Here is an 11,149-nt window from a genome sequence, read left to right on the forward strand (position 1 = left end):
TTGTTTTTTTTGTTTTGTTTGTTTCCACTTCTGAAAGCAGAGTTTTTAAGAGGTTACCCCTTGCAGGGCGGGCTGGGCGCCCGGTCAGTGCTGGCTGTGCCCCCGCAGCCCCGGGGCTGGAACGTCGTGTAAGATCAGCCTCTTCTAAACCCTCCCCCGTGACTCAGTCTGTTCAGGCTGCACGGCCACGTTACACAGGCTCTTACCTGTTTATATTCCTAACTGGATAAAAATACAGAGCTCTTGTGTCTCTATAATGTAACAGCACATTCTTAGTGCACTAGCACAGCCTCACAGAAGCCTCTTAACGGGAGAAAGTGAGAAACGCTGGTGCTGTCACCCTTCTGTTGTAATCTTGATCTTTTCCCTCTTTCATGGTACATTCCCAGTGTCAGTTTGCTGCGTGGAGCAGTGTGCTGGCCTGTGGTGCTGATGACAGCTGAAAATGCACATCCTGACAGGAGAAAGTAGCCCATGGCCCTGGGCACAGGTGGCACAGCCTGCACAGCAGGGAGTGGTTCTCCTGTTGTAAGGAGGGGAGCAGGAGCTGAGGGGTGTGCTGAGGAGCAAGGACAGGGAGGCCAGGAGCCTCCCCAGAGATGGGCACTGCCTCCATTTAAATGTCAGTGGCTGTGGTCTTTCTTTGTGGACAGCTTGGGTTTTCATCAGTTTGGGGAGGGAGAGTGGGGAAAAGTTAGTCGTGTTGTAAACACCTACCCAGACACATCCCACACGTGGTCACGTGAGGGGGGAACAACACAAACAGAGCACAAAACAGTTGAGACATGGAAGTGGCTGTGCAGGAAAACCCAGGATGTGCCTGTTCAAAAGATTTTGTGATCATCTGGCTTTTCAGGAGAGAGACAGTCATGTTATTCATGCAGATTGGGCAGTTTGGCTTTTTGCTGTTTTCATTTGGTTTATGAACCTTCAGTCACTTCTCAACCAGAATCTCTTCATTTGGTGGTTCTGTTTCACACGAGATCTCTGCGTTGCCTTCTCCCCTTCCACATGCCTTTAAAACTGCTCCTTGAGCCCTCCTGCTGTTCTCCTCAACCTGGGTTGCTTCCCAGCTCTGCCCCAGCCCCTTTTCCTCCAGAGCAGGATCAATCCAAAGGCCACTGCCCGTGCCTCTCCCTTTCCTCACCCACGTCCTTTCTGCTCTGCTCAGGGGGTTTCACCTGTCCCCTTGCTCCTGAGCTGTTAGATTGCCTGTGAACTGCCCCAGGATGGGCACAGGACGTCCACCTCCTGCTGCTGTTTGCACACATGAACACGTTGCGTAGGCAAATTCCACTGGCACTTTGCTGATTTACATATTATCTGTCCCTCGAGCTGATTTTGTAAATGAGGCAAGAGATGCAGCCCCTCTGTGTGCTGGGTCCTGCCAGCCCAGGGGAGAGCTGTTGTTCAGCACACTCTAGGAACAAAGCAACATGTGACTGTTGGTGTTAAATATACTGCCAGTAGCCAACACATGATCATTGCCACATATCCTCTGTTGCTTAACAGTAACACCTAAAAAAGCTCACTGCAAAAGGGCTAAACAAACAGTTACTGGAGTCTTGAGCCTAAAAGCTTTTCAATAAGCAAGTAAATAAACTTTGGCAGAGAAAGTGCTTGAGGTTCTTTTATTTGGCTACCACCTGTGTTGAACAACAAAGAATGAACCATATCCCAGAATAAAAGATCTTCAGCTGCAGAAGGAGACACAATGTACTGACCAGTGTCTTCCCAGCTTGCTCACAAATGCTCTCCCCCCCTGTTTGGCATCTCCTCCTGTCTGTGAGCTGAGGGGCTGGTGCTGCTGCCTGTCGGGCTGCAACGACAGGCTGGGGAGGATCAGCAGGCTCATGTTTGAGATGCCTTCTGTCAAAGCCTGTGGGTTTATTGTGGTTTTGTTTTCCATGCCACACAGGCTCCTGGGTTGAACTCCACTTCAGCAGCAATGGAAATGGCAATGGAAGCACTGCCACCAGCCAAGAACAAGTACCTGCCTCCATCTCCATTCACAATGGGGACATGGAGAAAATACTCCTGGATGCTCAGCATGAATCTGGAAGGAGCAGTTCAAGAGAGAGTTCACATTGTGACAGGTAAACAAAATGCACTTTGTGAGCAAAGTAAAGGACACCACGACATGAAGCCATTTCTGTGCACCAGAGACAAAGACCAGTAGGATGTGTGTGCATGTACATATGCACCTGCATGCAGAGAGCAGGAGGCAGGAACACTTCACACTGAGAAGGCTGGTACTTAAGGAGTAGAGCACTGCTGGAGCCAGAAAGAAGTTCCATGGGAGAGGCCTCTCTCAGAGCTCTCACATTTCATGAAGGTGCCATCTGGGGTTTGGTGTCTCCTGAGGCACAAGTCAGCAGCAGCAGCAGCAGGGTGTCCCTGGCTGTGCTCAGCCTTGGTCTGGTCACTAGGTACCTGGGGGCCTCGTGGGGCTGTCCCTGTGCAGGCAGCCTCAGGGCTGGTCTTCAGAGAACAGTGTGCTGCTGACACTGCTGCCTGCAGCAGGAGAGAAAGGTGCAAAAAGCCCCTTGAGCTTTGTAAGGAAGTACATCAGTTGATGGTTCTTAGGTAGCTACTAAAGTATTGTTTTATCTCTAGCTTTCAAAACGTAATGGGGTTCTAGGAGTGTCACACAGCAAAACAATATGTCTGATGCAGATTGTCACTCAGTGTTATTAATTCTTTGGTTTGATTTTGATGGGCTGTGAAGTCTGCATCCTAAAGTTTATTTAAAAAAAAATAAATAATAAAAGAAGGAACTGCAGGACCCAAAGCAGACACTAGGCTGCAGGACCTCCCAGCCTGATCTGACTAGTCTGAATTCAAACCAAACTCCACTTCTACCCATCCTGTGCTGCCTGCTGTTATTTATTAAGTACCATGGGCCATATCCCAGAGGCTCCCAGGCCTGTGTCTCCAGTGCTGAGCAGCAGCTCTGTGCACCAGAGCTGGGCTGATGGATAGAAAATCAAACACTAATTGAATATGGGGCCTGGGTTATATCACCCACTGGCAGATGAATCTCTAAGTTACAGCCAGGGCACTGTAACCTTTGGGCAGAATGGTGCACGGAAGCTTCATTGACTGAGTTTTAGTGTGTACCATAAACAATGTAATAAAAAATGTCATGAGTTCCTTCTTAATTGTGCTTCTCTTTTCTTCAAGCCCTCCTCGTTCCCAGACGCCTCAGGACAGTCACAGAGCTTTGGAAATAGAGAGTCACAGCAGTGGGGAAAAGAACAGCTTTCAGGTATAAACCTCACCCTGCTCTGGGAGAGCAAGACTAAGACATTTGTTGTTTGAAAACCAGCATTAGGAATGAGAGGGAAAGCTGCTAATGGAGAGACTTAAATAACTTAGTAACTTAGAGGAACCTCTGCAGAATCAGGTTTTGTGTATTCACAGCTGACTTGAGTGGATTTATTTTTAATCTGCATTATGAATTTAGAAAGTGACTTTGACAGCAGCAAGATTTTCTAGAATCACTTAAACGTGGTGGCCATGAAATACATTTCTAAAGCACTGCCATAGCTTTGTGAGCACATTTAAACAACTAGTACTTTGCCTTTCTTCATGCTGCTTTGTAAAGCTCACTCTTATTCCTCATTTCATTCTAGATATTTGTTTACATACTTGTGAAGAAAATTAGTAAATACATTTGAGAAGAGAGTAGGAAAAAAGGACACTGTAGATGAACCATGTTTTATCAATCCATAGCTTATTGCCTGGTGACAGGCTAAAATCTTAAGTCTTCACTGTAATTAGATACTAGCTTTAATATGAAAAAAAAATACTTCCAAAGCATGTTGAAGAGTGAAGTACTAAAAATATTGAAGTCAATTTCCCTGCTCTTCCAAAGACTTGCTGTATTGTCTTGGATAAGTCACTCTCCCTGCACTGTTTACATACGAAGAGACCCTATTTTCTCACTAAGTGGAGGTGTGTTCTGTGCCTGCTCCTCACTCTGAGCAGTTAGGAATCAAGATTGTGTTTCGCTGGGGGCGAAACAAAGAGCTCAGGACCCTTGCATTTTAATTAAAAAAAAATCACAGATTTCTTCCATCACTCCCAGGTCCCCAGCAGGAGCAGTTGCTCTCACTCCACCGTGTAGTGTAACTGCTTTAATTCCAGAAAGAGCTCAGGACCCTTGCATTTTAATTTAAAAAAAATCACAGATTTCTTCCATCACTCCCCTTTTTTTGATGGCTGTTGTTTATCCTAGATAAATGTGTGCTCTGGTATCACCAGCTCAGGGTCCTTGATTTCCTTGGCTGGCCATACTAGTTCAGGGGTTATCTTTTTCTACCCAGGCTTACAAAGTTTTTAAAACAAAGTTTGTGTGTTTGCTGTTTGTTCAGTATTTAACCCTTTGGTTAAACTGCACACAATCCTAAATTATGCAGCTGTGTCAGGAATACAGGATTTAATCTGTTCTCAGCAGTACATGAGATGGGCTTGGTCCTGTTGCCTCTTCCTTTATCTGAAATGCTCCCCATCCTCTCCACAACTCCTGCAGGAATCTGGCTGAATCAATTCTCACCTTTAGGTTAGCTAAACACATTACTGGAAATTAGTTATTTTTGTTTTATTTTTCCTAAAAACTTTTCATATGTTTAAAGATCATTATTTAGATGTTGAGAACAAATAATCAGAAGTTAGGAACCCATCAGAAGTAACCTTCCCTGGACAGTTTTATTTCCATTCTCACCCATCTATATGAGCATATGTAGCTGCTTTAATTCTATGATCAGATACTATTTTTGTCTCAGGACCTTGGCTCCATTTAATGCTCACATGTGAAGTGAGAAGCTATGTTCTTACTCAGCATTTCTGCTGTAGTTCACTTGAAAACAAAGCCACAGATTGCCTGGGGCTGTTCTCTGCACAGCTGTGTGCAGACCTGGGCCCACCTCACCTGAGGGAAGGGGCTGCCCCCAGAGCCCAGAGGCTGGGATTAGTTTCACTTGGCTTGTAGGAGCTTTACTGTGCACCTTGGGATACATTTGACATCCAGCCAGTGCTGAAGGCTGGCTCAGAGCTCCTTCTGCCAAATGGCAGTCAGATGTGGGGCCTGGAGATGCCTTCAGGTCCTGTGTGTAAAAATGGCTCTGGTGTTTTACTTCCAGGGAAGTCTTCACTTCAGCAAAGGTGGGGACATGGGATGTGGCCTCTCTGGTTCACATCCTCCTCTGAAGACACATCTCCCTGCTCCCCCATCTTTGTCTGGGATCTTAACACTTCAGTAGAAGTGATCTGGAGAGCCCAGGGTGGGCAGAGGTGTGGGAAGAAGGAAAGGAGCTGCAGAGGTGTGGGAAGAAGGAAGGGAGCTGCAGAGGTGTGGGGAGAAGGAAGGGAGCTGCAGAGGTGTGGGGAGAAGGAAGGGAGCTGCAGAGGTGTGGGGAGAAGGAAGGGAGCTGCAGAGCTGGCCCGGTGTGCAGGGCTGCCGTCCTGCCTAGCGCGGTTCTGAGCTGTCTGATAGTTGCTCTTTCTTTCAGTCTGAAGAGGATTTTCTGGAAAGGAGGAGGGAAGTGGAAAGGCTGCTGAGGAAGAATGCAGATTGGATCTGGGATTGGTCCAGCAGGCCGGAGAACATCCCTCCCAAGTGAGTGCTGTTGGTGTTCTGGATGGACTCGGAGCAGCTGGTGCTTCCCAGGGCCCAAGCGTGTCCGTTAACGCTGTGACTGCTTCCTTCCTCCACCCCAGGGAGTTCCTGTTCAAGCACCCCCGGCGCACGGCGACGCTCAGCATGAGGAACACCAGTGTGATGAAGAAGGGCGGGATTTTCTCAGCGGAATTTTTGAAGGTTTTCCTCCCATCTCTGCTGCTTTCTCACTTGCTTGCCATTGGACTAGGGTAAGTTCAGTTTAGTTTTTCTTACAAAGAGGTAGATATTTCTACCCGCTTTCTCTGAGGCCTAATTCTGACTCCCAATTCCCTCCAGTCCTGCTCTTCCTCTGGTAGCTCCCTTGCATAAATCCCAGACCTCATCAGGTTGTGAAGGTTGAGGGGACACGAGAGGCTGGGGGACAGGAGGGAGAGCCCAGCTCTGCTGTGCTCCCCGTGGGGTCTGTCAGTCAGGGTGTACAAAAGCACAGGGTATCTCCTGTGCAACACGGAGATCTTGGCCACATGGTGCTGTGAAAGTAACATGAAACTAATGTAACTCCTTCCAAAATTAAAACGAGTAACTGGATGAGATAGAATAAAAGCATAATGGAATTTTTCCTTTCAAAATAAAGACAAGTTTGGTGGTGTAAGTACTGGCTGTCATCCTGGTCACCTCCACCACTGCTGCTTATTTGCATCATTCCAGCTTCAAAAGAAGGAATAACAAAGTCCCATCTTCAGAAAGTGCTAAATGTGGTATCAGTAACATAGTCCCACTTCAAAATCAGAATTTCTTTGAGGTACAAGAAGGACCTGAGTAGAAGATGCAATGTGGGGCATCTGTGAAAGCCTGCCAAGCTGGGAAATGATGACCAGGGCAATAGTAAATACGTGGAGATGGCAGTAAAATGAGAGGTTTGCAGGTGTCAGAGGTATTTAGCAAACAGAAAAAACTTAACCAAAGGAAAAAGGAAAAAAAGCCTCAGACCTGGTGACCTCCTGATGCAGTGAGTTCTTGCTGACCCGTGTGTTTCTGGCTCCCACATTCCTGACCCTGAGCAGCTTGCATGGAGTTGTTCAGCCCTAGGACCCAGGAGTGTCACCAGGCAAGGGTAGGCACAAAGTCACCAGCAACTCAACACTGAGTTTCAGAGTAGTCACTTGATTTGCCCACTTAATTATAGCTGGCAGTGCTGGCCAGGACATGCCCAGTAACCTGATGAGAAAGTTCTTTACGTGCTGTGCTGCCTGTTGGAGCTGAAAGGCAACCCTGGCTGACTGTGTGCTCCTCATCCCCAGGGTGTACATCGGCAGACGCCTCACGACCACGGCCTCCAGCAGCACCTTTTAAAGGCACCTGAGATGGAGCTGCAAAGCCAGTGGCTGGTGTGGGAGGGCAGGGGGTGAAGAGCAGAAGCGGCCGAGCCTGCGGTGACTCCCTGAGCGGGGTGTGCTGTTCTGTAGGTGTTGTGTTCCTAGAGTAGTATGGAAGGGCAAGGAGGTGCTGAAGCCAATAACTATCATAGCTAATCTGCTGGATCAATTCATAGAGCTTGTCCCAGCTGCACCCACGGCTGTCATTGCTTTGTAGTGAAGTATCTTTGAAAATTACGAGAGCTTGATGTTTCAAACCAACCCCAGCTTTACTGTAGCGATGGTGACTCAGCTTGGTGCTCATCTAACTGCTGTTCCTTGTACTTCATGGATGTGAATGTTTGTCACTGCAGCTGTAACCATGACAACGAGGGATTAGCCCAAGAAAATGTGTGGCCTCATGTACAACATTGGGACTTCAGAGGGGTCTTTGCCTCACTCGAGGCAGTTCTTTCCTTGTGTGGGTTTTGCTTCAGTCTTTCACTATTGTGTGAGGTGGGAAATGCTGGGGGGGTGGAGGGGAGACAGATTCTGCTGGGAAAGAGGAGTGTGAGGGAAATTGCACCTGGTTTTACTAGTTCAGAGCGTGATGCACAACAGCCTGAAGTAAAATTTGGACTTTAATGGCTTCTTTTGCAAAGACATTTATTTAACTCCCCAATCAATAGAAGTTCTTCTGTTGTATCTACTTGCAGACTGCTGCTTCTCAGTCTTTTTATCTGTACAATAATACATCTGCATCCTATATTTGCCTCATCCTTGTATAGATTTAAAGAAAATGGTTGCCTGCTTCTTTGTTTTTACTAATGGAATGCCTTTTCATTCAGTGATTTTACCTTATTTAATGAGAAGAAAGTGAATGTTTGCCAAATACCATGTTTTATATATTTAAATAAAAAGGTTCCTTGTGGATTCAGTTTTCTCATTCCTTTTTCTCTCCTCAGTGTTGAAAGTGGCTGACAAACTCTGTCTTTACACAAGTTTCACCCTCTTCACTCCCATCACTGACAGGTGTGAAGGTTCTGTAGAAAACGACGTCAGTGCTGCTGCTTAGACCTAATGTCACTTGTTACACCTTCATGTCCTGTGTAGTTGTTACCACAGGTTATTGTAGTGAAATGAAAACCACATTCTGTGTATTCAAACCATGTGATTTGCATATTTATCATTACCAGCACCTTGCCAAGTGGTGCAGCTGCCACAGCTGCTGAGAAAACCCTTCTAATTGACATTGCCACCTTGATTGAAATGAGAAGTGGCTGAGGTTTTTAAGTCACTGCTCCAGCAGCCCCTGGGGTCATGCCTGTTCTTTGTTTCTTTACAGAGACTAGACTCTCAGCCTCCCCAGGGGGGCTCAGCTGGGGTTTGGGGGGTCCCCTTTGCTGGGATTCCCTGTCCCTGCATGGACACAGCCCCACAGATGGGCAGGACACCAACAACAGGCACAGGACAGGACATGGTGCCTAATGGAATGCCTTTTCATTCAGTGATTTTACCTTATTTAATGAGAAGAAAGTGAATGTTTGCCAAATACCATGTTTTATATATTTAAATAAAAAGGTTCCTTGTGGATTCAGTTTTCTCATTCCTTTTTCTCTCCTCAGTGTTGAAAGTGGCTGACAAACTGTCTTTACACAAGTTTCACCCTCTTCACTCCCATCACTGACAGGTGTGAAGGTTCTGTAGAAAACGACGTCAGTGCTGCTGCTTAGACCTAATGTCACTTGTTACACCTTCATGTCCTGTGTAGTTGTTACCACAGGTTATTGTAGTGAAATGAAAACCACATTCTGTGTATTCAAACCATGTGATTTGCATATTTATCATTACCAGCACCTTGCCAAGTGGTGCAGCTGCCACAGCTGCTGAGAAAACACTTCTAATTGACATTGCCACCTTGATTGAAATGAGAAGTGGCTGAGGTTTTTAAGTCACTGCTCCAGCAGCCCCTGGGGTCATGCCTGTTCTTTGTTTCTTTACAGAGACTAGACTCTCAGCCTCCCCAGGGGGGCTCAGCTGGGGTTTGGGGGGTCCCCTTTGCTGGGATTCCCTGTCCCTGCATGGACACAGCCCCACAGATGGGCAGGACACCAACAACAGGCACAGGACAGGACATGGTGCCCAGGCTAGGCACAGCATCGCTCCTTGGGCATCCCTATGGCACCTCTGCCAGGAACCAGCCTGGGTGGGACGTGGGGCACAGGCAGGTGCTGGAGGACACACTGGGGGGGCTTGGGGTCACCAGGGCTTTAAGAGACCAAGAAGTTCCTCAGGGCAGCCAGGGAGCTGCTGCTCATGGGCAAGGGCTGTGCTGCAGCTCTGCCCCACTGGCCCAGGGTGACCTGCAGCTACTTGGTCTCTGGTGACCTCAGCTGCCACCGGCCCCGTGGCCACCAGGGCTGGGACAGGGCCAGCCTGGGAGCTCACTGTGGAAAGATGAGGTCAGGAAGGTGAAATCACAGAATGCCAGGTTGGAAGGGATCTCAAGGATCACCTGGCCCAACCTTTCTAGGCAATACTGCAGTTTATATGAGATGACCCAGCACCCTGTCAGGCTGAGACTTAAAACTGTCCAATGTGGGGGAATCCACCACTTCCCCTGGGAGACTGTTCCAATGCTGGACTGTCCTCATGGGGAAAAATTTACCTCTTGTGTCACATTGGAATCTCCCCAGGAGCAACTTGTGCCCATGACCCCTTGTCTCTTTCATGGGACTCCTTGTAAATAGAATCATAGAATGGTAGGGTCAAGGCACCTCAAGGAACATCCGGTCCAACCTTTCTAGGTAATTCTATATAGGGACTCTCCACCTTCTTGCTAGCCACCCTTTAAGTACTGGAAGATGGTGATAAGGTTACCCTGCAAAGAGCAGGACCCTGGAGAGCTGCTGCCAGAGCAGCTCCCACAGACAGGAGATGGAAACTGTTCCAAAGAGAAACCCCCATTCATTTGTATTTGGTGATGCACGGCTCATCACGGGCATAGGAAAGTCATGTTTGCTCCCCTCTGTGATTCCAGGACAGGGCAGTTGCATGGGAAAGGCCTTGCATACCTGCCAGGGTATCAGGAAGGCTACTCCATTTCCAGCCTTTGGGCAGGGTACAAAACAAGGGCCTTTGGTTAAAAGCTTGAGAGAAACAATTTATCAGACTTCTGAGCCTAAACATGGTGCTCCAGCATGAAACACCAGTTACTCTGAAGGGCCACCTCACAGGGGAACCCCAGGCTGGATTTATACACCCCCACCTTTCTTACTTCACCTTACCAGGGTTTTTTTTCTGCAGCCATTCAGCACTTCCAGAGTTTAACCCTGAATCCCATTCCTGCAAATTCCAAACCCATCCCTGAGAGGAAACAGGGACTTTTCAGAGGGAGGTTCATCTCCTCCCAATATTTTTCCATCACAGGGCCAGTGACTGCAGCCACCACTGCTGCCAGCTTGGTGCTCCCTGCAGAACGTGGCTGACAAGTCTGGTGAAGCGAGGAGGAAGCTCAACCTCCCTCAGCTTTGCAGGAGCTTTGACACCCAACGTCCAGCCCTCGGTAACCGGGCATTCGGGACCCATCACACCAAAATGAGCCACTCTTTCAAACAAGTTGCAGAAAACTCCAGCCCCAGCCATTTCTCTCCTCCCGAGCAGCTGTTACCTCCCCGGGAGGAGGTGCTGGCAGAGGTGGGTCGGCACTGCCGCTGCCTCCCAGCCCGCCCCGCACGGTCCCTCCCACCCCCCGCGCTGTCCCCAGCTCACCCTCCGGGGACCGGGGCTGCCCCTGCGCTGCTCGCTCAAGTCAAGGGTGGCTTTGGGCAAGTACCTGCAAAAAAACCAGCCATCTCATCAAACTGGCAATAACACTTTTAGAGGAAATGACGTGATAAAAATGTCATGAATCATCAAAAACTATTTAATTGAAAGTGGTACAAGCAAATCATGTTTTATATAATAGAAGATTTCATCATATCCTTTTTCTTTTTACTCATATTCCACTTACATCTGCTGAAAAAATAGATCAAAAATAGACAGCACTACTATATTCACTGAATATGAACAGACAGCTTTCTGAGTCAGAGGAATGACCATCAAAAACTAACCATTGAGAACGGAAATACAAACAATCTTCAGGGTGGCTCACCCAGCCATTGTCTCACAA

The 11,149-nt window shown here is 47.8% G+C and overlaps 1 protein-coding gene across 1 annotated transcript; it reads left to right on the top strand.

The window, feature by feature from the left end:
- The first annotated feature begins 1,269 nt into the window (after positions 1-1,269).
- BNIP3 (BCL2/adenovirus E1B 19kDa interacting protein 3) lies at positions 1,270-6,976 on the top strand. Its single transcript, XM_009997550.1, has 6 exons — positions 1,270-1,282; positions 1,919-2,096; positions 3,184-3,268; positions 5,514-5,620; positions 5,722-5,871; positions 6,925-6,976. Exons 1-6 carry the CDS (start codon positions 1,270-1,272, stop codon positions 6,974-6,976), a joined length of 585 nt encoding a protein of 194 aa, XP_009995852.1.
- The last annotated feature ends 4,173 nt before the right edge of the window (positions 6,977-11,149 follow it).

The sequence above is a fragment of the Chaetura pelagica genome, unplaced genomic scaffold (genome assembly GCF_000747805.2).
Source record: "Chaetura pelagica isolate M959 unplaced genomic scaffold, ChaPel_1.0 scaffold185, whole genome shotgun sequence".
In the NCBI taxonomy this organism is placed as follows: Eukaryota; Metazoa; Chordata; class Aves; order Apodiformes; family Apodidae; genus Chaetura; species Chaetura pelagica.

Bases quoted from the DNA above. Each gene is read 5' to 3' on its own strand.
- BNIP3 (XM_009997550.1), top strand. The intron at 3,269-5,513 runs GTATAAACCTCA...TCTTTCTTTCAG, and splicing joins GGGAAAAGAACAGCTTTCAG to TCTGAAGAGGATTTTCTGGA. The intron at 5,872-6,924 runs GTAAGTTCAGTT...CCTCATCCCCAG, and splicing joins TTGCTTGCCATTGGACTAGG to GGTGTACATCGGCAGACGCC.